At 44.6% G+C, this 26060-nt stretch overlaps 1 protein-coding gene across 2 annotated transcripts in view; it reads left to right on the top strand.

Moving 5' to 3' along the window:
• The window catches only part of FAM120A (family with sequence similarity 120A), a 3065969-nt gene that overhangs the window by 1213353 nt on the left and 1826556 nt on the right, over positions 1–26060 (top strand). For both annotated transcript variants that reach the window (XM_044078130.1, XM_044078129.1), the window contains one exon: positions 22595–22691. In XM_044078130.1, the coding sequence (XP_043934065.1) occupies positions 22595–22691 (97 nt within the window). The remainder of the gene's footprint in view (positions 1–22594; positions 22692–26060) is intronic.

Here is a 26060-nt window from a genome sequence, read left to right as displayed (position 1 = left end):
ATTAGAGCAGCCTTCGTGTGCAAGGCCAGTAGGAGACAAAAATTCTCCAGAGCCACATCAGTCAGAAGGAAGTGTTAGCAGTGATCAGGAGCATGATGGCATTCAAAAATTTGTGGAAATTAGGCACTCTTTTCGCTAAAAATAGAACAGCATAGTTATGTGATAAATAAGGAGGTGCTCATTCTTGCTGTCTCTGCCACCTAGCCATGCAGTTTTGGGAGGTAGCACAACAAAAGGGACTGCACCTTGTAGCACACTACCTGCCAGAACAAGCAAATAGCTTTTCAGACTACTTGAGTAGTTCAGTGTCAGACTCTCTTGAGTGAATGCTGAATGAGGATATTTTCTCAGGACTTACACAAAGGTAGGGTGTGCCAGAAGTAGTCGAGATTTCTGCCTCCAGAGAAAACTGACAACTTAAAGTATTGCACAAGGGCCAGTGATACCAAGGCCTGAAGGATGAACACCTTCTTCCCACGATCAGATTTTTTTTCTATATGCATTCCCTCGCATACCTCTCATCACGAGGTTACTAGTGAAAATCATGGAGGAATGGCCAAAGGTGATCTTAATTGTATAGTTCTGGCCAAGGTGATCTTGATTTCCTCCTGCTGTACAGTATGAGTAGACAAGGAGTGCCATGGCTATTCCCACAGAAGGTGGACCTGTTGATACAACAGGGGAACCTCTGTAGCCTGTGGTTGATAACATGGATTACTTGATCCTTATTCCGTGAGGCTAATTTTTAAACAAGGATATCCTACCTTTTCTGAAAGAGGCTAGATAGGTCAGTATGAGGCAGTCATATTTCTCGAAATGGAAGAGATTTACTGTGTAGTGCCATTCCAAGGGTCATCAGCCTTTGTCAGCAAAGCTACCATAGTATTGCCTTACCTTGCTGCACTTTTTACGAAAGGTTTGTTTTATTCTATTAAAAATCATGCTTTGTTAGTGACAGTCACCTCAGCTAGGAGAATCTGAGTTATAAGCTTTAATGTGTGAAGATCCTTTTCTCAGATTATGCCTGGACAGACTATCTCTATAAACTAACCCAACCTTTATGCCTAAGGTGGTCACTGAAATCTCTCTGAATCAAGGCATATGCCACCTTGCTCCCCCCCTTCCCCCCCAAATACACAATGAGGGAGAGAGAACCTTTCACACTTTAGATGGGGATAGCAGCTCTGGTATTACTTGGGTAAGACAAAACATTTCATGTAAACAGACAGTTTTGTGGCATTTACATTTAATAAACTGGGCATACCAGTTGGCATATAGATTATTCCCTAGTGGATCTTTTACTGTAGCAAATTTTGCTACAGACACCATGGAACGTAGGCAACCCTGCAAATGAGAATACACTCTACTAGAGCCATAGCCACTGCAGGTGCCTTCATCAGATGTGTGTCCACCAAAGAAATTCTGGAGGCAGCCACCTGTTCCTCTCTCCATACCTTTAGCAAACATTACAACCTTTCTTCTGTATCTAGAGCTAGGTTCGCCGCTTCAGTCTTGCAGGGCCTCCTAGTTTTTCCTTAGTCTCTAGCCTCCTATCTTATAGCGTTGGGAATCCAGACTTTGAGGAGGTAAATCTCTAGTATTTATTTATTTACATTTGTTTGCTGAGATGGTCCAGCTGGACCAGAAGTGCCCATTTTCAGTGGAGTCCCGGGGAGAAAAGCTCCACATACAAGACATTTCACATACAATACAGAATGTACATTAATAAAGACATTTAGTACATATTATTGGCAGCTTATACAATTGGTGAAAAAAACAGTACATAAGTAATCATTCTCAAATCGAAGATATTATATAAGCAATACAGAATATATACATGAGAACATTCCATATGAGTAGTTTTCAGCTAGCAAATTTTATATAGGACCCTTCATGCAGTGGGTGCAAAGCAGATATAGGGATTAGAGACTAGGTACTTAACCTTTTCACACATTTAGGAGGTGTAATAGCTGAGTGATAGGTTATATGAGTCCTGTTGCAGGAATCAGCAAAGTCCGTGGATATTGATGCAGAAATAAGTGGGGGTATAATATTAAGGTAGGCTGCGAGAGTACCTGAATGTCTCTCCTGGTTCAGTGGTAGGTCTATAAGGGTTAGGAAGAGAAAGAAGTAGACAGGAGAGGTCAGTGGTAGGACAATGAGGGTTAGGAGTAAGTAAAAAAAAAAAAAAAAAAAAAAAAAGAAAAAGACAGTTGGATGAGAAAGGAGGATGCCAGAGTAGTAGAGTGGGGGTGAGAATAGTTGTGATGGTTGAAGTTAGGTTATATGAGATGTGGTGTTAACACGTGCACAGCCAAGATGAGGAGAGGTGCTGTTTCAGAGATGTCTTGAAGAGAGTTACTGAGCGGGTAGATCTAAGTGTTGGGAGGAGGGAGTTCCATAGTTTTGCGATGGTAAAGGAGTAAAGCATCTGGCCAGCTGAAAATTTAAGTTTTTCTAAATTTACGAGCAGTTGGTTGTTGGATCAGAGTGGTGTTAGGATGGTATAAAGTAAGTCAAGAAGATAGAGCATTATGATTATGAATGAGTTTATGAGCTGTAGTTAGTTGGATAAAGGTGAGATAGTTGGGGCGTTGAAGCCATTTTAGGTTGCATAATGATAAGCAGTGGTGGGATGAATAAGGAGACATTAGTTACAAACTTAGCAGTTTTGTTGTAGCATGATTATAGTTTGGACTTTAGAGAGGACTGAATGTTGGTGAGAAGGGGGGCACCGTATAAAAGAGGGGGGAATAGAAAATAAGAGGCAAGGGAAAGTCAGGCTGATGCACTGAGCTGAGTAGATGTTTTTGTCATTAGAGTGCCAAGCTTTTGAAGTGTCTTTTTGATATTGGACTGGATGTGCAGGTCGAATGTCAGGTTTTTGTCTGCGATAGCACAATTTGGGCTGGCTAAAGGCTTTCACAGCAGGAAATCCCAAGGGCTTATTACTGCAACAGTGAAGATGCTCTGATAATCTACATTTATGGTAAGTAGAAATTAATCTTTTTTCCCCTAAATATCTGAGGTGGCAGTAATTGACTTGATGTCCTGTGGGATTTTGTTCCAGTAGTCTGTGTCGTGTCTGCATGTCCTCCCCGCGGTTGGGTAACATTCGAAAGACATGCGTGTGTAAATGGGTGTTCCTTTGTTGAAGGTTGGGCATCGAGCTGGCACCTCGGCATTTTGTAAAAATCTACTGCCAATCATTAGCGGACCGGAGTTTCGCTTTGGCGACCCCTTACTGGGAAAAAGCCAAAAGACAAACAACAACAGTCTGGAGCAAGTTTGGTGAATGCTGTATCAACATCTGCTATGGAATAAGATAATCTAGTAAGGAGGGAGGAGTCTGCCAATAGAATTTACCATCTTTGAAAAAGGTGATTAAGCTGCTCTGTGATTACTACTGCGCCCCCCTACTGAAAGGTCAGCATATTTATCAAAAAAAAGGACCTAGAGTCTGCTGGAAGCCAATTATTTAAGAGTTTGACATTGATTTTAGGAGGAGGGGTGAAGGTGGTCTAGAAATATATGGTCTTGATGTTCATCATGTTTCACTGCTGCAGTCATTACACTTGGGTTATCCTGCCGTCAGGCGGTCCCGCAGTCGGCCAGAGTTCCAAAGTCTTGGTCCGGCGTCGATTGCTGTCGCTTCTTCCCTGACGTCAGTGTGCCAGAGGTATATAAGATGCAGCCAACGCCATTTTCTTCATCCTTTGTAGTAGCTTTGTGCTTGGGGTGAGTGTAGGGTGATAAGTGCATATTAAAATGTGGGGAGTAGCAATGACTTGCCTTAGCTTCCATTGCTGGGGGGGGTTAAAAATTTCTAGGTGACAGAGTTTTGCAAGTTCTTTTGTACTTCTTTTTCTACATGTGTGGTAATTGAATGCGTTTGGTCAAGTAGAAGGCTAAGATATTTTTGCTTGGTGACGTACAGTAATGGCTTTAAAGTTTTAAATGCACAGAACTGAAGCTCTAGTCTTGTTTATAGGTAAGCATTATGGAATATGGATGTTCTTCATTCCACATTGCTGCAGTCCTAACTATTGGGTAGTCCGCTGTCCAGTCGGCCCGAATACCAAAGTATATGGCTGACGTCGGTCACGGCGCATTAGACTGACGTCAGTACGTCAGGGTACTAATGCGCATGACCGACGTCATATCCTCAGTCTTTTTTGCCGCATGGTCCGATGCAGAAGCAATTTTGCGAGTGCAGGTTGGCGTTCTGAAAGTTTCTGAAGTCAGAGTTTCAGACCGAATCAAAGTTGGCTAAGTACCCGTTGGAATATTTTGGTTTTTTCTTGCCTCAGTATTTAACCGGATGTCAGAAAAAGTGAATAACTGTATTTCTTGTGGGAAACAGATACCTCATAGGGATTACCATACTTTGTGTATACCTTGTTTAGGGCCTGAGCACGACGTTGTTGGATGCCGCTCTTGTGCAAGATTTAACAAACGCACTATTAAGAGAAGGTTAGACTGTGCTAGGTTAGTGTTTGGGAAGCGTTGTAATTATAAAATGCCGTTGGATGTTCCGACGCCCGCTTCGGGCAAAAAGCGCAAGGATAAAGCAGCAAAGCCTAGAGTGGAAGAACCGACAGTCCCTGACGCCGGTTCTTTAGAAGGCTCAGTGGAGCCGGAGGTTCTGCCAGGTGTTTCTTTGGAGTCTCAGGGAGAGACTTTATTGTTACAGGATGTCTCCTCTCAGGAAGTAGGCCAGGCTGAGGGGGCTTCTCAGGTGGCTGTTCTTCCCTCTCTTCCTAAGGTGGTTAGAGCCTCCCCCTCTGTTTCCAAGGCTCCTTTGCGAGGCAGGCCTAGTGTAGCTTCAGTGGGGGTTTCTCCTAGTGTTTCAGGGTCTTTGCCTAAGAAACATATGCTTAAAATGGCAGAGGATTTGATTACTATGATTAGAGGTTCTATGCCCCCTCCTGATAAGAGGCCTAGGGTGGAACCTGAGTTTGAGAGTTTTGAGCACTGTTCGGAGGCTTCTGAGTCTTCGGCTGAAGACTTGCTGGAGTATCCTCCTTATTCTGATTCTGATGTGGATGATTCTACTCCTTCAGCTTCTCCTCCTGAGGATTTTTCTTTTTCAGAGACTCTGCATTCCATGAGGGAGCATTTTAAATGGGAAGGTCAAGATTTCTCTGATTCCAGGAAGAGGCTTAGGGAATTCTTGTTTTACCCCAGCATAGGCCTTTAGCTATACCTCCGGTTCTGAATGTGGTGGAAGATGTTTTGCAGAGGCTTCCCTGAATCCTGATTCTTTGCCTCCTGCACCAGTTAAACCGGATAGGTACTATAGGGTGCCTGAAGCTCATAAGTATCTTTTTAGAGTCCTAGGGCAGACCCGAAACTGTCTCTCAGGGGCCTAAAGGTGTGAAGGCTTCTGTGGTTAAAAATCCTGTTCCTCCTGATAAAGAGGCAAGGGCTTTGGATAGATGGGGAAAGAAAGTGTATACTTCTTCCACTTTAGCCATGAGGGCATTGAATTGTCAGTTTAACATGTTAAAATATCAGAATTACCTCCTTTCACAATTGAAATCTAAGGTGGATGCTCTGGCAGAAGGTATTGAGTGTAAAGAGTTGCAGGATTTAGTTCATGTGTCTGAACAAGTGGGTAAACATTCCTTGCAGTGTGGTTTTGATGCTGTGCAGGCCTCCTCGAGGGTGGCTGCCACTGGTTCTGTTCTTCGTAGGCACGCCTGGTTGAGAGATCAGAACTTAGCTGAGCATGTTAAAACAAGGATTTTGGATGCTCCTTTACAGTCTGATGTGTTGTTTGGTTCGCCTGTTGAAGCAGTTTTAAAGAAAATGGAGGACAAGGCTAAGTCTATGCAAACTGTTAAAGATTTTTGCAGGTGCAGCCTCCAAGTTTAGTAGAAATTGGCCTGCTAAGGGGTGGACTTATCCTGCTTATGATTCCCAGTCTAGGGGTAGGTCTAGACGTGGTAGGGGCAGAGCTCAAGGTTCTTTTAGGCCTAGGACAGGAGTTCACCTGCTCAGACTTCTGGTGAAGGCAGGGGTCAGTCCTTTCGTAAGCAGACCCAATGACCTGCCTTTTCAGCTGCCAGTACATTCTCGCCTGGCAGCACCTCTGGGAGGAAGGCTGTCTCTTTTCAAAGAAAATTGGGATTTAATTACCCAAGACAGATGGGTTCTGGATATCATTCACCACGGTTACAGGTTTTATTTCCATACCTTGCCTCCTTTCAAAGGCATGCCAGACATTCCTCCTCTACAAAGAACAGAGGCTCACAAGCAAATTTCTCTGCTGCTCCAAATAGGAGCCATTCAGTCAGTTCCTGTGCCAGAAAGGGGCCTAGGATTTTATTCTCGCCTGTTCCTAGTACCAAAGAAGGGGAACACGTGGAGACCAATTCTGGATTTATCTATCCTCAACACTTATCTGGACATTCCCAAGTTCAAAATGTTGACGTTACAACAGCTTTTACCTCTGCTGGGCAAGGATCACTGGATGGTAACTTTAGATCTCAAGGAAGCTTACCTTCATGTGCCTATAAGGCTAAGTTGCAGGAAGTATCTGCGTTTCGAGCTGGAAATTCTCATTATCAGTTCTCTGCATTGCCCTTTGGCTTATCCACTGCGCCAAGAGTATTCACAAAGGTTCTGGCTCCAGTGATAGCTTACTTCAGGCTAAAAGGAATTCAAATCTATCCTTACTTGGACGACTGCCTGATTCTGGCTCAAGAAAAGGAAGACCTTCTACAGCATTTGGAATATGTTATAGCAGTGCTAAGATGCCTAGGGTATTCTGTGAACGAAATAAAGTCCAGTCTAGTACCCTCTCAAGACATGTGCTTTCTGGGTGTGAGACTGAATACAGCAGCCCAGATGGCCTTTTTAACCCCGGACAAACAAAAGAATCTATCCAGTTACTTCCATCAACTATCTCTTCAGTCCGGGCTGACTGCAAGGACAGTCCTTCAAGCCTTAGGGTTCATGGCATCTTGTATTCTGGTGCTTCCCAATGCCAAACTGCATATGAGGAAGCTACAATGGTATCTCAAAAATCTATGGACACAGCACTGCCAGGATTTGGACACTGTCATTCAAATAATACCTTGCATTCAAAAGGAATTTTGTGGTGGGCTCAGGAATGTCACCTAAACAAGGGACTCTCTGTGACCCGGCCAGAGGCGAGTCAGATTGTAACGACAGATGCCTCAGACATTGCTTGGGGAGCTCATCTAGATGGAAAATGGATACAAGACAAGTGGCCTGCCAGACTACAGCATCTACATATCAACATGAAAGAGATGTTAGCAGTCCAGTTTGCATTAATGGCTTTCAAGGAGTTACTTCTTCCAGGGCAGGTGTTGATTCTAACAGACAACACAACTGTCATGTGGTACATCAACAAACAAGGGGAACACATTCTTACCCATTGTGCAGGCAAGCAATGATTTTATGGGAGACTGCGCTCAGCTTGCAACTAACTCTTCAGGCAAGGTTTCTGCCGGGAGCACAGAACTCCTTAGCAGATGTGTTAAGCAGGCAAATCATGGATCCCCACAGTGGAAACTGGATCTTCATGTATTTCAAAATTGACAGTGTCATGGGGAACTCCAGACATAGATCTGTTCGCTTCTCCACTAAACCACCAGCTGCCAAAGTTTTGCGAAGGGATTTCATCACACAGCTTGGAAAGTGGATGCTCTTTCTTTCAGTTGGAAAAATCTTCATGTGTATGCTTTTCCACCTCTTCCTCTTCTCCCAAAGGTGCTTCTAAAGGTCAGACAAGACAAGCCAAGGATGATTTTAATAGCTCCAGATTGGCCTCGGCAGCACTGGTACCCATTACTGAGGAGTCTGGTAAGGAAGCCTCCATGGCCTTTACCCTTGATTCCACATCTGTTGTCTCAGAAGGACGGTCGCCTGCTCAATGTCAAGCTTCACTCTCTTCATCTAACAGCCTGGCATATTCTGTTTTGAAAGACAGCAGGTCTCAACTTCCTCAACAAGTTTTAAATGTGATCATGGAAGCCAGAAGACCTAGTACAAGGAAAGTGTACGCAGAAAAATGGAAGAGATTTTTATTTTGGACTGCAGCAAAGAATTTGGAGATTTCGGAGCCTAATTTGAGTGTGGCTCTTCAATATCTTACTGAGTTATTGGACGAAGGTTTGTCTTTCTCTTCCATTAAGATTCATGCTGCAGCAATTTCAGCTCACTATGATTGTGACCCACCATTGTTTTCACATCCTTTGTTCAAGCAATTTCTTAGAGGGGCAAAGAATATAAGACCCCCACGTAGAGCTCCTACTCCTGCTTGGGATCTCAATTTTGTGTTGGAGAAACTTACTCTACAACCTTTTGAGCCTGCGGCTACTGCTGAACTGAAATACTTGTCATGGAAGACTGCTTTTTTGTTGGCCATTACTTCTGCAAGAAGGGTTTCTGAGTTACAGGCCCTTATGGCGGTTGAGCCTTTTTTGATTTTTCATAAGGATAGGGTATCATTACGTACTAATCCTTCCTTTATGCCTAAGGTGGTTTCTAGTGTGGCTCTAAACCAAACTATTCATTTGCCTACTTTCTATGCAGATCCCCAAAATAAAGGGGAAAAGATTTTGCACACTTTAGATGTACACAGGCAATTGCGTTATTATTTAAGCAGGACTAAGGATTTTAGGCAGTCTTAGCAGTTGTTTGTTTCTTTTGCTTTGAGTTTGCAGGGCAAGCCTGTGTCAAAACAAACTATTTCTAGGTGGATTGGGTTCTGCATTGCATTTTGTTATTCCCATCATGGCAAGGAGATTCCAGCTGGGATTAGGCCTCATTCCACTAGGGCTACTGCCACTTCAACAGCATTTCTAAGGGGGGTGGCAACTAAGGATATTTTGGAGGCAGCTACTTGGAGTTCAGTGCATACTTTCTCTAAGCATTACCACCTTCCTCTCTACTCTAAGTCTAGGGCTGGTTTTGCCACAGCTATTTTGCAAGGCATGTTATCAGCTCCTGCTTCCTTATGATTTGCCAGCCTCCCTTACCTCTGCTTTGGGATTCTACCCAATAGTTAGGACTGCAGCAATGTGGAATGAAGAACATAGTACAGTTTTGTACCTACCATAAATGTAGATGTTCGAGGATCCACATTGCTGCAGTCCAATTTACCCTCCCTCCTTCCCCTCTGTGTTTAGGGGTGGTTGTGTAGGTGAGATTATATTCTGGTACCTTTGTATATATTGTATAATATTTTTGGTGCAGGTATGTTTGGTGTGTTTTGGTTTTGGCCTTGTCTTTTTAGGGTCTTCTGACATCTGGGGCAAGAAAAGACTGAGGATATGACGTCGGTCATGCGCATTAGTACCCTGACGTACTGACGTCAGTCTAATGCGCCGTGACCGACGTCAGCCATATACTTTGGTATTCGGGCCGACTGGACAGCGGACTACCCAATAGTTAGGACTGCAGCAATGTGGATCCTCGAACATCTACATTTATGGTAGGTACAAAACTGTACTTTTATTGTCCTATTAATGTTTTTTACACGCTGTGTTCCATGTGGGGACAGTACTGTATGCTGTCAATAGAAAGCTGGCATCATTTTAGACTGCTTTTTATTCTTGCCCCCTGTCGAGTACAGCTGTAGAAATATTAGATGTTAAGTTGTCTATCTCGCCTTCATTCTTGCTGGATGGGTTCGGAGCCGACCTCGGCTCTGACTCGGCCACTCTAAAAGCTCGAGAGTTGGTTCCACCGGCTCGAGGCTCCCCTTATATCCCACAATGCTAGGCGTGAGTTACTTCAGATCTCGTTTGCCGCTACAGCGATCGAGGTGTGTTTTCTACCGGCTCCAGGTTAGTGAAAGTTAGACTAGTTTAAATTCTTAGACTTAAGCTAGCTTAGTGTATTTTTCTTTCCCCTTAGTGTAGTGGATATTATCCCTTCATATCCTTTATCCAGCCCCTTTTTTTCTAAAGAACTTCTAGTTCTTTCCCTAAGGCCTTCGGGCCCTCCCTTCCCTATCCTTAGGGTGTGTACGTGTTGATTAGGGAAGTTTAACTTAATTACCTTTAGTTTAAATATTCCCTTTGAATCCCTATCAGTGTAATCTGTGTGTGTGTGTTTTTTCTGTGTGTGATTACACTTAGGGTCCTTGAGTATGTCCAAGGATACAAAGGTCTCAGGCTTCAAGAAGTGTGACTCGTGCTGTCAGAAAATGTCTCTGACAGACGGTCACACTTCTTGTGTGTATTGCCTGGGACCTTTACACCTGCAGGACTCTTGTGCTGTATGCCATGGCTTCAGCCCTAGAGTCCTGCAGGAGAGAAAAAATAAACTCATTTTGAGGGGTTTAATCAAGCCTGAAGGTTCCCTCTGTGTCATCGAGGAAACCTTCTAAGGCTTCCAAGACCTCGGCTCCAGCTTCAGAGTCGAGGCCTAAGGCTTCGAAGCCTACTGCTTCATCGGCTCCGGCTGGAGCCGATGAGTCTTTGACTGCAGTATCTGTGGTTTCTTCGGCACCTGCTGGAGCCGAGGCATTAGAGATTCCTGGGTCGGCTCCGATCAGACCATCGGAGCCGACATCTAGAAAGAGATCGAGGTCACCGTCCCTTGGCTCCGTTCATTCGGCTCCAGCATCTCCCTTGCTGTCTGAACGGAGCCACAGATCTCACTCCTCAAGGTCATCGAGGCTCTCGGATCACGACCTCCAGAGGGTAGTGAGTAGACTTTTGAAGTCCGAGGCACTGGCCCAAATGCTCCAGAGTCCGACTCATCAGTCGATGCCTCAACTAGTTCCAATAAATATTCCTCCTCCGACTCCTTTGAGCTCGGGCGGCGCTCGGGACCGAGACTGTGGTAGCGTTGGAGCCGATACAATTGTCTTCGGCTCCGTCGGCTCCGATTTCTTCTTTTGAAGAATCTCGGCGCCGGGCTTCCCTCGTCGGCTCCGAGGGGGTGAGTGGCATCGGACCCTTGTCCGACCCTCCTCTCCCTCTCAGTGCTTCGGCGCTGGTGAGTTCGGCTCCGACATCGGCCTCGGAGCCATCTCTGTCGGTGCCGAGGGAGGTTCTCAGCTTCTCGGAGCGGGGACCTCTGGCTCTGCCGGACAGGGGTGCATTCGAGGTCATGCGGAGTGTGTTGGAACCTTGTTCGACTCCACAGTCGGCTCCGTCCGCCCCTCCTCCTTCGGTGCCTTTGGTTATGTCGACTCACTCCCTCATCTCAGACCGCAGAGAGCTAGCTCCTCAAGAATCCCCTGTGGGGATCTCATCCTCTTCCGAGGCCTCCCCTGAATTGGCAGGGGAGCCCCCTAGGAAGAGAAAGTGTAAGAGGAAGCACATAGACTCACCTGAGTCTGTCACCTCTGACACAGATTTAGAGGATTCCGAGGGTTCCCCACGTTCCCCTTCTGAAGATGTCTCTTTTGCAGACATTCTAGAGATCCTGAAACAGAGGGAAATTGGCCAGCCCTTAACCCTTCGGAGGATGAATCTGTGTATCTTGAGGCGTTGGCTCGCCCTTCCACCTCCTGGGTGTCCCCCTTTGATCCCCTCATGCAGGTGGTTGCAAAGAAGGCCTGGGCGGCTCCTGATTCAGTGGACCCTACCCCAGGAGACCTTCCAAATTTATAACAGCACCAACTGACAAGCAATTTCTCACAAAAGGTGTTTCTGTGGATGCTATGGTGGTAGCTGCTGCCACCAAGAAGGAACTAGCTGATCCTTCAGTGCCTGTTCATCCCCTAACAAAGAATCTAGGTCTATGGACAGGTGCGGAAGCGGATGTTCTCGTCAGCGACCTTTGCTATCGTACGCTGAATTACCTATGCCATTTTACTCGTCTTCAAAGGGACTTGATCAAAGAAGCGAGTGACATGTTGAAGGATCCTACGGCTGCGGGTTTTCAGGACAAGATGAACACTCAGCTGGCTACCCTGAACTCCATAGCTAACTCCTCCATGCGCCTCCTCTCTTATGCGGCTGATGGAGCGAGCAGGGCCAGGTGTGGCCTTACGCAGGCATGCCTGGATGCGGCTATGCAACTTTGCGGACCCCTTTAAAACGTCATTCACTAATTCCCCGTTTGACGGATCATCTCTTTTTGGTCCTCAAGTGAAAGAAACCTTGACTAGGTGCGAGACAGATGGCAAGACTCTTTCTGCCATCGGAGTCCGTTTCTCCACTCCTTCTAGGCCTTACCCCAAAGGCCAGAAAAGTGGAAAAATGTGGTTTCGCAAACAATCTCAAGGGACTTCGCCTGACGCACAGAGTCGGTTCCCCGCCAGAGGCAGAGGGGGGAACAACAATGGTAGACGTCGCCCTAGAGGCAGGGGGTCCGCAGAACCAGGGGAATCGAGAAGCCTTCTCTGATAAGCCCTTTCAGCATCCCTGAGGTGTTGCCCGACTGCCCACCTTCGGAGGCAGTCGGGGGAAGATTGTCACTGTACCCAGAAGCCTGGCTATCCCTGACTCAAGACAAATGGGTACAGTCCATCATTTCCGAAGGCTATTCCATTCCCTTCTTCGCATTCCAAACCAATCAAAAATCCCTTCCAGATGTTCCACCGCTCAAAGGGATCTTGCAGCTTTGGAAATTTCAAAGCTGCTTGCAAAAGAGCAATACAGCCAGTTCCAGCATACCAGCAAGGATCCGGAATCTACTCCAGGTTCTTTTTAGTTCCAAAGAAAACAGGGGACTGGAGACCAATTTTGGATCTCAGTATCTTGAACAAGTCAGTCAAGAAAACAAGATTTTGGATGGTCACGCTGCAGTCCATCCTTCCCTATTGGGAAAGGGAAACTGGATGTGCTCTATAGACCTTCAGGATGCGTGCTATCACATAAAATGAACAGACGCTCCAGAAGATTCCTCCGCTTCAGGCTGGGAACCAGTCATTTTCAATTCAGGGCCCTGCCCTTTGGTCTCACCACTGCCCCCGGTGTTTACCAAATGCATGGCAGTGGTAGCTTCTCACCTGAGACGTCAAGGATTCCAGGTGTTTCCATATTTGGACGACTGGCTCCTCACAGCTCCCACCAAGCATCTTCTTCTATTGGCCAGGGACTACACCTTTCGCATTTGTCAAAATTTAGGCATTTCAATAAATTGCGAAAAGTCTGTTTTGTCGCCTTGTCGTACTATTACCTTCATAGGCGCAAATTCTAGACACAGTCAACATGTCTGCGAGACTAACAGATCAGAGAATAACAGACATACACAAACTGGTCTCGCTCCTCTTCAGCAGCAACAGAATCAAAGCCAGGTTAGTTCTGAAAGTGTTGGGGATTATGGCGGCTGCCATACCTCTGCTTCCATTAGCCAGATTCCACATGAGAATCCTTCAATGGATGCTTTTCACGCAATGGTCATACCAGCAACTTCCGATGTCCCACACCATCATGATTACGCAAACATGCAGAAATCATCTTCTGTGGTGGATATCTTCCCCTCAGCTCTTGTTGAGAAGACCCTTTGTCCCTTCCCCTCCGGTTGCTACTCTGACAACGGACGCCTCCCTGATCGGGTGGGGGAGGGGCATTATCAGGGCAGAACTGTCCAGGGCACATGGCAACCAGACGAATGCCACTTGCACATAAATGTTCTAGAGATGAGAGCAGTGCTTTTAGCGTTGCAAGCCCTTCAAGACTCTCTTCCCTTGGGAACGATAGCAATCCAGACGGACAATATGTCTGTAGTGTGGTATATCAACAAACAAGGCGGAACCAGGTCCTACCCCCTGTGTCGAGAAGCACTCAGACTGTGGCAATGGGCGATTTCTTCTCAGCGTTTTCTGATAGCAACGCACATCCCGGAAGTCCAATCAAATCGCGGACAAATTGAGCAGAGCTATCCTCATGCCTCACGAGTGGTCTCTGAAAGACTCTGTTGTGAGAGAAATTTTTCTCAAGTGGGGTCAGCCTTGCTGCGACCTTTTTGCTACTCCCCAAAACAGCAAGTGCAGAGATTTTTTCACCCTATTCCCTTTACCAAGCCAACCCAGCAGAGACGCTCTAGTCCAAGTTTGGCCCCGGGGACTTCTGTATGCATTTCCTCCCTTCCCACTAATCTCTCAAGTGATACAGAAAGCTATCGCTCAGAAGGCCTCGTTGATCCTCATTGCTCCTTACTGGCCTCGACAGGTTTGATTCCCCTTTCTTCATCATTTTCTGTTGGAGCGACCTTGGCATCTGGACCTAGTTCCAGATCTTTTGATCCATCAGTCGGGTCAGTTTCATCGCTCCCTTCCCTCTCTGAACCTCACTGCTTGGTTCCTCCAGTTCCAACCTTAGCCAGGCTTCCTCAAATATCTCACTCTGTCCGAGATATTTTGATAGCTTCCCATAAATCTTCCACTCGAAGATTTATTTGAGTAAGTGGAAACGTTTTGCCTATTGGGCTCAAGGAAGGGACATAGATCCTTTCACTGCTTCCATCCAAATGGTCCTTGATTTTCTAGCTGAACTCTTCCATGCAGGTTCATCTCCATCTACTCTTAAAGTTCAATTGGCAGCTATTTCTAACTTTCATGTGGGCATTTCAGAGTCTGCCTTAATGTCCCACAAGCTTTGCAAAGCATTTTTGAAGGGAGTTTTTCTTCTCAGACCTCCTATAAGAAATCCTCCTCCTCCTTGGGACCTACATTTAGTTCTTAGTTCTTTGATTCTTTCCCCTTTCGAACCTGCAGCCTCCTGTTCTTTAAAATTGCTATCATGGAAGACACTCTTTCTGGTAGCTATTACTTCAGCTAGAAGAGTTTCAGAACTTCATGCACTCAGCTGTCGACCTCCTTATCTGTTGTTCCATAAGGACAGGGTATCTTTACGAACCAACCCGTCCTTTTTACCTAAGATAGCCTCGGCGTCTAACCTAAATCAAAGCATTGACCTTCCTGTGTTTTTTCCAGAATATTCTAACAGGTCTGAACAGAAATTGCATTGGCTAGATGTTCATCGTCAGTTAAGGTACTATTTGGATAGAACCAAACAATTCAGAAAATCTGACCAGCTGTTTGTCTCTTATGCAGAAGGCAGAAAGGGACTTTCAGTTTCAAAGGTATCATTATCTAGATGGCTAACATCTCTGATTTCCCTTGTTTATGAAATTAGACACCAAAAGCTGCCTAACAAACCTAAAGCCCATTCTACCAGAGCTTTGGCTACTTCTATAGCCTTCCAAGACAGACTGCCTATTGACACCATTTGTGCAGCGGCTACTTGGGCTACTCCTCACACTTTCATTTCTCATTATAAGTTGGATTTAGCTTCTAGGCATAGAGCTAACTTTGGTTCCACTGTTCTCAAGAGTCTGTTCCGTTAGGCCACCGGGACAAGGTGCTAGGACGCTGTCCCATCCAGCAAGAATGAAGGCGAGATAGACAACTTAACATATAGAAGTTATGTTCTTACCATAACGTTCCATGTTAGTTGTCTTCTTCTCGCCTTCTTCTTCGCCCACCCTCCTTCCCCCTGGCCTGGACAGACCTAGAGGAGTTTTGATTGTGACCTCTCTTTCTACCACCTCTTACTTTAGGTATATGCTGCTGTGCATATTTTCCTGGATCAGGATGTAGGTCACCCTTCTCTTCTCCCTGGTTTATAGAGGTGGACTTTGTTTATAGTTATTCTGTTACTATTATAAGCTGGGCCTAGCTTACAAACGAGATCTGAGGTAACTCACGCCTAGCATTGTGGGATACAAGGGGAGCCTCGAGCCGGTGGAACCAACTCTCGAGCTTTTAGAGTGGCCGAGTCGGAGCCGAGGTCGGCTCCGAACCCATCCAGCAAGAAGGCGGCGAGAAGAAGACAACTAACATGGAACATTATGGTAAGAACATAACTTCTATTTTGTTTATACTTGATGTTTAAAAATATTGTCTTATTTCTATAAATATCACAGTAACAAAGCATGTGACAGTGCTTGGTAAGATCTCATTTAAAAGCCAAGACCTGCCAAATGACTTGGGTGTTAATAGCAGGTATCCAGCATTGGCATATGCAGAAGTTTTGCTGTTGTCACTTTTTAAAATCTCATTTATGACCTGGGCTATCAACGTTCAAACTAATGTGATGACATTTGTGATTTGAACAGTTTTCACGTTTTATTTCCGACATTCCTTTCTGGTTCCGTAGTTACAGAATTTGTTTCAGTTATATTTTTAAAAATGTATATATATTTTTTTTCAAGATGCACTATTTTTCTTATTGAGAACGTTAACAGCTAGCTTTCCTGTGATCCTGTTGAATGAGTGTATAAAAATATGCATGGAAGACCTTTGTGTAATGTATTCATTTAATAATACTGAAGTACTTTTAAGACCTTTATTAAATTATTGGTTAAGACATGCATTAACAGAAAAAAAACTTAACATTTTTTTCTTTTTAAATTTATTATACATCACGTTTTCTTTGCTTCTATCATCAGTCCAACATTGCAAAAATTGATGAATTCCTGCCTTCCCTTAAACCTCACTCCTATTCCTGAACATTCTGCATGTATTGTTCCCACAATTTCCATTTATGACTATGTAATTTGCACCATCCATTTTCTAAAGATCATTCTTTCAGTTCTTTTATCTCTTTTGTAATATTCATTACCTCAGATACTGTTGGTGTAGACTTTGAGTTCCGTTTTTCCATTAATTGTTTTTTTTTTTGGCTGCCAACAGAATTAAACTTAAGGCCTTACTGTGTCTAGAAAATTCAGATCGTGTATCCTAGCTCAAAAAAATAATTTTTCAATTAGTCATTTGCTAAAATCTGCCAACTCATTGCACTCCCAAAACGTATGTTCCCAGGTACCTCTTTCTTTATCACCCCCTCCAACATTTACTAGCTACCTGAGGAAAAAAATTCTTTGTAGGCTTCTTAGGCTATAAAAATACATGTGCAAACACTTCCAAGCAAAGATGCTAAACCTTCTGCACTTGCTTTCATACTTGGGAGCCATAAATATGTCTTCTCATTATTTTCTTGTAAATTGCTTTTCCAGTCTCTCTTCGCAATCTTTTCTAATCTCTGATTAATATAGTTGTCATGAGTAATTTGTATGCCCTACTAATGATATGTTTTTAACAGCTGCTTCTGTTGTAGATTCAACTAAAAACCCTACCAGAGCAGGTCTTTCACTTAAAATCCCCCTATTCCTTTCTCTTTGCCTGTACTCTGGAATCAAGCCCCAGAAGAGAAAGCATTTTCTAGCCTGCAATCCAGATGTCTTCTTGGCCTCATCCCAGTGTTACCTTCCCTGCTTGAGTTATTTGCTTCCAATGTATTGATTCCTTTGCCAGGTTTCTCCAGTAACTTCCAGCCACCTTTGGCCTATTTTCTTTGCACCTAATTGTAGTGATCCGTATTGGCAAATTTTCCTTTCTTCATTCTTGTATTGGGTTGGTTCTTGAATATTTTTTGTTACTTTGTTTATTTGTCCTAAGGATCTGCATCCAAAAATCCCACTTTCTTAATATTTCTTGAACTTCCCCCTTGCTTCATCATCTTTTTCCACTTTGAATTATAACCTTCTGCTTGCGTTATGTGTATGAGCCTTAGCTGTATAGCTGTTAAATATCCTTTTAAATTCGGTAAACCTAAACACCTTGTTCGTTTGGAAGGATCATCTTGTCCCACTTAACTCTTCCCCTCCTAGATCAAATACCTTCCATTCTTTGTTATTGTCCACAACTTCTCGGGCTGATAAAAGTATGCCTCACAAGACTAAAGGGACTAAAAACATTTTCACTGCTTGTATCTTTACTTTCCATAGCCATAAGTAAGAGTTTCCAGTGTTTCGGTTTTTGCTACCTTTTTAGTCTCTTCTGACATATCCTTAGCTGCCATAACAGATTTCTTTTTAATCCATACTTCTAACTACTTCACCTTATGTCCCCATAAATATGGGTATTGAACCAATTTGTGTGTCGGTACGTAGTTTACAGCTATAGCCTTTTTTAACTTCATTAATTTTATACTCCCAAAAGGCTTGAAACTGGCTCAAAATGTTCCACAACATTGAGATGTCCTTTTCCAGATTTATCAAGTAGAATACATCATCTGCAAATGAAGCCAACATTTCATGATTACCACACCAATTACATCCTTGTATCGTAGGATCATAAGAAGTTACTAGGCTGTTTTCCCTGAGGCCCTTACAAGCCTAGCCAAGGATTTTTCCCATGTTCTGACAAGTCAGCACCCAATGCCCCTGTCCAGCTGGGACACAGGTGGAATCCTAGGGGTGTATTTTCTGTTCCCCATCCAGTTGGCGCTTAAAAAGGGTTAATGAGGTATTCTGCTTGACTTGGAGAGGGAGTCTGTTAAACAGAAGGGGGGAGTCTCTGGGACAAACATCTGTCCTGACAAGTCCTATTGATGTCGCAGACCAGGAGGTTGAGTCCGGGTGTGCAGGTTACTCGAGTGGAGCTCGACTTCTGGATATGCAGCAAGTCCCATCAAGGCAGGGTCTGAGATTGATTTGTATGCCAGACAGAGGTCACCTCTGAGAAGGCTGTATGAGACTGAGTGGAGGGATAGCCTGTCTGTGTAGGGTAGATGTTTGAGACCCTCGATACTCCTGGTGAGGAACCTCAGTGGTCTCTCCAGCTGCTGAATTTACTTTTGAGATACATGCCGAAAGGGGTGTTGTACTCAATCATGGGTCTTATAAGGGGTACCTACTTGTCCCTGGATGAAATACCCTTCCTAATGAGGTGGGCCATGTAGAAAGCGCAGTATGGTGGTCAAAAGTCAGTTTACTATTAACCTGGGTGTCCAAGTCCCTCACAACTGATTACGTGCTTAGGACCTTGATAGTAATGTGATAATTTTTGGGAGGTCACTCTCCCAAAGGGGGGGTGATGCATTTTTTTTTTAATTCAGTTTGAGGCCAGGTTTTTAGCACCAGTCATTTGTTGGTGTGAGACCCACTTGGAGGATGCCTACATCACTAGGAGAATTGATGACAGCACCCAGGTTGCAATCATCTGCAAACGTGGTCAGCCATAGCCCATTGGTTTTGGCCTGCATCTCAGAAACGTTTATCCCAAACAACAGGGACCCCAAGACTGATTCCTGGGCTACACAGCTCAATACGGGTCTACTGCTTGAAGTGGCTTCCCCTATTTTGATTAGGTGGATTCTATCAGTAAGCCACTTTGCTACCCATCTGGTAATATACAGATTGATGCTTAGTTGAGTGAGTTTATTATACCTGAGTGGGGAACAGTATCGAAGGCTTTGGACAGATAAGGGGTAGGTGGTGTGCACCGTCTTCCCCTCAGTGATTGTCTCAAAGAAGTCAACCAAATTTAACAGGCATGACCTCCCCTTGATGAAACCAAACTGTGTGGGATTGAGTGTTTGGAGGTTGCCAGTGTCCTTGTTAATGTGGTCCATGATAATCTGTCCCATGGCCTTGCAGGTCAGGCTAGTTAGGCTGATGGGTGTATAATTTCCTGGATCGGTGGATGCTCCACCTTTGTGCAGTACAGTGGCTGTCGTCCTCTCAGCTGGGACAAAGCTGGTACTTGGACTTTGGTTGAGTAGGGTACCAAATGGTGCTGCAAGTTCCTAGTTCATGTAGGATGCAGCCTGGGAAGTTGTCAGGTCCCATGGAGGCTGTATTTTTTGCCTTTGAGAGGGCAGTGATGACTTGCTCCTTAGAGATAAGGGGGCAGGTACTGGGGATATCCTGATTTACTGATGGGGGTACAGAGGGTGACGTTTTCGCTGAACCTGTCTGCCAGCAGGTTGGCTGTATCTGTGGTGTTTGCGTATGTGGTGTCCTTGACCACCAGTTCTGAGCAGGACTGAGTTCTTCCTTTGAGATTGAGGACATATGTGAAGAAGACCTTGTGATTGTCTTTAGTGATGTGGCCAGTTTGGACTCTATAAGTTTGCTTTGGAGGATTTTACTAGTGCTCTTATTTGCTAGTTCAGGCTAAGGAGAGATTACTTCCAGTTAGCACCTGCTCCTTCTTGGTACTGGACAGCAATTTTTTCCTTTTATTATAGAGTTTATTTATTGTAGATGTCCACTAGACAGGTTTACTCTTCCTTGAGGAAGATGGTTTTGTCCTGCTGGGTATTCCTAATTCCTTGCAGCTATATAAATGCTCGTATAGTACTTTGGTGTAGGTTTGGAGATTTGTGCTAGTCCCTATGGAGGGGGAGGGAGCTGTGAAGCTTGTTTGTACCTTCCCTCAGGAGGTTGCAATCTGCTTTGGAGAAGTTATTTTGTTTGAGCCTAGCTGGCAGGGATTTCGAGGGAGATGACTTCAAAAGTGACCGCTTTATGGTCGGATGTTACCAGAGAGGATGACACTGTAGGGATGGTGCACTGGTTACTCATGTTGGTTAATACTACATCCAAGGTATTATCACCTCTTGGGGTGTCGACCAACTGGTTGGTCCAAGGCATTTGCATTGACAAAAATCAAGGAATCTATGGGCATTTGTGTTTTGGCATGAATAGTTGTTCCAGTCTGTGGTAGTCACTTACCCAGGACCCGGGTAAAAGGTTGAATCTTGATAGATTTAGTGGTCCAGTTAGGTGGAGTGGGCATCTTGAATCAGAGTTACTGCCTGTAGCTAGCTGTGATTTGAATAGGGGTCTTGTCAACGGTTAACTGCACCTGGTGTATCTCCTGTGCGTCATACTGCTTGACCAGCCTGGAGGTGTGTATGTCTTTAATATATATTGAAACTCCACCTCCTTTTGCTTTGCTGCCAATGGTTTAGGGTCTGAATGTATGATAGGATGAATAACCTGGTATGGCTGGGGTGCTCTCTGCAGTTTTGAACCAGGTTTCTGTGACTGCATAAATGTTAGCATTTTCCAGTGCAGTTTCATGTTTAGACTCCTAGTGCTTAGCAGCATGACCTTTAATTTTTGTTTTGATGAAATTTTCTTGTTGGTAGTTTTGACTTCATGGCATTGCCTACAAAAGGCACTATGGAGAAGGCAAGAACCTTTTCTGGAAGCCTGAGGCCCAAGGGAGACAGATGCAGGCCATCTCTGGCAAAGCGTCGTGATCTGTCGATCATGTCTTCCCAGGATGTCAGGTACTGGATCCCCTTAGAATGATACCAGAAACTAAGCCAGTTGTTGAAATCCATCATTTTCTGTTTGTATCGAGGCATCATTCTGGGTGAAGGTAGAATGCTGCTTAAGGCTAGGGACACACCTGCCTGGGACACACATTCAGCGAGTTCGATCATGTCTCTCTACATATATTCCAGGGAGTTACGTCTCAAGTCATTCACGCCAATATGGACTATGACAGCATCATACCAATCCCCGTTGTTGAGAGACTTTAGTGCATGTCTGATATGGCAGATTCTGGCACCTGACAAGTAGCTAACTGTGACTTTCTGCTTATCCAGCCTGGTGAGGGGCACATATGTGCGTCTCACATTGGAGTCTCCTATGACTAATATGTTGGATTTATGGTTAGGCCTTAGTGGCTGTTAGAAGCAAGTCTCTGGACTGTGTGTGGTGTAGTGGGCTGTGGAGTTTTCATGTGTTTTTGCTTCGGAGGTCTCTCTTGTTTGGGTATGTTTTTGTTGAGGACCTTTGCATATGTGGGTGTGTGTTGTGTAGGTGTGGGTGGTGGTTGAGGTGTGGTGTTTGTGTTCACAACCTTCTCAGTGCCATATATACTGGCTTGAGGGAGAAAGCACAGACTGGGTTCTTAATGCACTTGCCTCTCTCTCAATTTGTGTTCCTAGATGGTAGTATTTCTGAGTCCCTTATTTTCTCTACCAGTGGCTCTAAATGTAAAGCATATAACAAAGGGAAAAGAGGTCACCCCTGCCTGGTTCTTCTGTTTTAAACACAGCTTATCTGAGAGGAACCCTCCCACTTTAATTCTTGCTTCTGTTTCTTCATTTATTCTTCCAATTAACTTTATTGTATTAGGGAATGCAAATATTTCCAAAGGACATTGAAGTTCTTTGACCTGTTTTGTTGTGGTGCTTATTTTGCCATTTGACATCTCCCTGAAGAGAATCCACTAGCCTAGTGTGGGACTAAGAGTCAACAGAGTATAAATGTACACTGTAAATGATACAGCTATGGCTGAAGTGGTTGCAGGTTGCGACCTGAAGATCAGTAAATCAGCTAACTTGTTCATCCTGGAGTACAGATGTAGTTTAAACTAAATACCAGAAGGGTGTACTAAAATGTTAAACAAGTTGCTGAACTTAAAAGGTAAGTATTAATGGTTTTCAGTCATCAAAGCATTGAAAAGCATTTAGTTGCATATTCATTCTGAGATACATACCACAATTTTTAGCATTGTATCAATTATCAGAATATTTCTTAAGATGCCAGAATGTTATCCTGGTAACAGAAAGTAAAACATTGAAAACAATCACATTTATCTAGGTTGTGTCTGGTAGTCACTTACAGATTTTTGCCCCATATTTCTGCTGTATGCAAGGCAGTTCACCAGAATTAGCAGTTTATCGGTCATAGTATTCCTAATATCCCAGAATGCACTTGCGCTGACAGGTTGACTTCACTGCTGTATGCTTCTGAAAGTCTGTAAAGTGATACTGTTGAGTCAGTTTTAATGTGTGACAAAACATTTAGAAGTATTACTCAGTCTTCTTTTTCTCCTCTTGCATTCTAGTCAAGGACTGATGATAAAGTAATACGGTTTAAGCGAGCAGTTGAATATTATTCAGCTACCAGCAAGTCCTTACCATATTCACCAGCTCACTACATGGGTAAGTGTCATATCACTAAGTGATGGTGTTCTTTTTGTCTGATTTCTAAGTTAACAGACATCAGGAAAAATGGTTCTGATTTTGTTAAACCCCAATGGTATTTGCAGCTGTTGCCCTTTTAACTGCACGCCATAATTCAGAACTAATATTGAGATTTCTCTGTAGTGGATCCTTGTTTGAATTCATCTCTACCTGTCATTGTTTGAAGATTATGTGGACGATCCCATTTTGGGGATATCCTCACACCTGTTCTGATGCAGTCTGTGATGTGGTAGATAGGCACATCTCTCCCTCCCCTCCCCAAAGCACATTGAATCTAAGTAGTAGTAGTCTGTCTTCAGTAACTACTAGGATTGTGTACCGCAGGCATTAGGACTGCTTGGGCAATGAAACTTTCCCAGGCTGCTTGAGACTCCCATCCAGGGTTGCCGGATTTCCAGCCTCCCAGGTAGGGACAAAAAAAAAAAAAAGAAGGTCTCTCACAGCAAGTGAAGACCAAAAAAAAAAAAAAAGGTCTTTCACGGCAAGTGAAGACCAAAAAAAAAAAGGGGGGGGGGTCTTTTAATGCGGAACACAGTTCCACATTAAAGAACAGTAGCTCTGCACTAAACATGGAGCTTCTTGTGTTTAATGCAATTCAATTCCGCATTCAACACAAGTAGCTCCGTGTTTAGCGATTTTTGATTGGCCCGTATACCGGCATATGGGCCAATCAAAAATCGCTAAACACGGAGCTTCTCGTGTTTAATGCGGAACACAAGAAACTCCGTGTTTAGCAATTTTTGATTGGCCCGTATGTCAGGTATACGGGACAATCAAAAAAAAAAAAACACAAACAAAGCGGAGGCTGGCCAGGATTTAAACCAGCAGGGTGGGACTCGGGATCAGGCTGCCGGCAGGGTGGGACTCGGGATCAGGCTGCTGATCTCGGGACAGTCCCACCCAAATAGGGACGTCTGGCAACCCTGCTCCCATCCTATCATGCATATGATCATAGGAATAGTACTAGGCAAATAATCATGAGGACAGTAAGGTGCTTGGTCATGTACATCTAAATCAACACACTTGAAAGCTCTTGCCACCCCTTATGAGTACTTAATAATGCCTAACTCCCAGTAATAGTACATCACTCTCCATCATGGTCCCGATGTCCTTCTCTTCACATGTTGCAGTATTCTATTCATAGGGGTTTTCTTCACTTCCTACTCTAATGTCCGGCCTATGTACGAAAGCTTTCAGTCGCTGTATGGTGCGTGGGACAGCTGACTTGGCCAGCAGAGCATGGGCCATGTGAAGTCTGCGCACCATACCCTAGAACTTTTCAGCTGCTGGTTGAATGTCAGGTGTTCCTGCCTTCCCGGCCATCGGATTCTCGAGAACTCAGATAAGTACTCCTTTGGGGAATCTTCTTTTCGGTCATTGTTTTCTAATGCTTGTTCATGTCATCCAGAAAGGGCAAGTGTAAGTGCAGCTGCCATACCACACAGACGCCCACAATCTTTGTTTTGTTTGGGTAAATTGCATGACTGCAAGGCCTGCCCTATCTGCCAGGCTTTTGTTCCCAAAATACTACATAGCCGACTCCACTTGCTCAATGGAGGGTTCTTCCAACTTGCCTGCTGAACCACCAAAGAAGGCGGCCAGGACCTCAAGCCCTTTTACTGTTACTGCACTTCCACTGTCCGACATTCAACCTGTGGCCAAGCTTGGCCTGGTTGAACGCTCGGGCTCTGATGCCCCGGATATAGCAGGTACCTCTTCAGAAGCCACACAGTCCTGCATGTAAGGCATGTCCATGGAGGCTTTTTTAGTCTTCTGTCTCCGCTGAGAGGGAACCAGGGCTCTCGACAGGATACCCGTATCCCTCCGTCCCTTTGCAGGCATCTGGCCCTAGGCCTTCCTCTGTTCAGACACCCACTAGGCCGTCACTCAAAAAGAAGGAGAAAAGGAAAGATGTATCCCCTGCTACAGAAAGTCTACCGTATTGGCAGGCTTTCTCTCAAAGCCTATTTAATGCTTTCATGGCTGTGCGGCCTACTGCATCTGAGACTTCCACAATCCCTCCTCCAATTCTGAGCCCTAGGCCTCAGAACCCTCGCAGGTGGAAGAGGAAGAGTACTCTGATTCTTCTGAAGAATCTCTCTCCTACACTTCTCCGCTCCTTTTTCCACTTGGATATGTTACTCCAGAGGAAGAATCTGTTGATGCAGGTTCCCCAGCAGAAAATCTAACCTTTGGGGAAACTGTAGCTGAAGTGCGGGAACATTTTAAGTGGGAGTCATCTGAGATGACTGAGGTACAAAAAAGAAATTATGACATTATCCAAATGGACTCCACAGCCCCTACTGCTGTTCCTCCCAATACTCCAACCTTTCTGGATGCTTTTTCAGCAGCATCCTTGAACCCAGACTCCCAACCCCCAACTCCACACAGACCTGATAGGTTTTATAAAGTTCCTGAGAGAGCAAAATTTCTAGTAAAATGTCCATCTGCAGACCCAACCACCATTTCTGTCTCCACTGATAAGGCTTCAAAACTACTGCCTTCTACTACCTTCCTCCCTGCTGACAAGGACAGCAAAACCATGGAGCATTTGGAGAAGAAGATGTACACATCTGCAACTCTGGCTTTCAGAGCAAGTAGTTACCAGACACACATGCCTGAATACACTTTATCCCTTTCGGAGAATTTTTCCAAACAACTGTCTGATTCCCCAGACTTAGCAGCCAAAGCTCAACTGTGCTACCTTGTTTCCCTGATTTCTCAGGCTACGAGGCACTCTGTCAAGTGCAGCTGTGATGCTGCTGAGGCCTCAGCCAGCTCATCAGCATCTGCCCTAAGAAGGTACTCCTGGCTATGCCTTCAGCCCCTACCAGATGATTTTAGGGCTAAGCTGGTAGATGCTCCTTTGGACAGCTCAGCCCTATTTGGAGCACAGGTTGTAGACTTGTTCAAGTCCTTGCAACAAAAGAAGAAAGATATGCAGGATTTAAAGCATCTATTGGATGTTCATCGTGTTTCACTGTTGCAGTCATTACTCTTGGGTTATCCTGCTGGCAGGCTACCCGCAGTCGGCCTGAATTCCAAAGTCCTGGTCCGGCGGTTGCTGTCGCCTCTTCCCTAACGTCAGTGCGCCAGGGGTATAAAAGATGCAGCCAACGCCATTTTCTTCAGTCTTTCTTGCCGCGTGGTGCCCGAAACAAAAGCAGTTTGCAAGCGCTGGTTGGCCGACTCCTGAGATTTTCACAATAGAATTTCAGATCCGAAGTCTTCATTAAAGCTAAGTACCCCATTGGGAAAACTCTTTTCTTGCTCCAGACCGATGTCAGAAAAAGTTAACAATTGTATTTCTTGTGGGAAGCAAATACC

Source organism: Protopterus annectens, chromosome 7.part0, assembly GCF_019279795.1.
Source record: "Protopterus annectens isolate FY-2018-M chromosome 7.part0, PAN1.0, whole genome shotgun sequence".
NCBI lineage: Eukaryota > Metazoa > Chordata > Ceratodontiformes > Protopteridae > Protopterus > Protopterus annectens.
The sequence above is the reverse complement of the archived record's forward strand: the minus strand, read 5'-3'. Positions and strand labels throughout refer to the sequence as shown.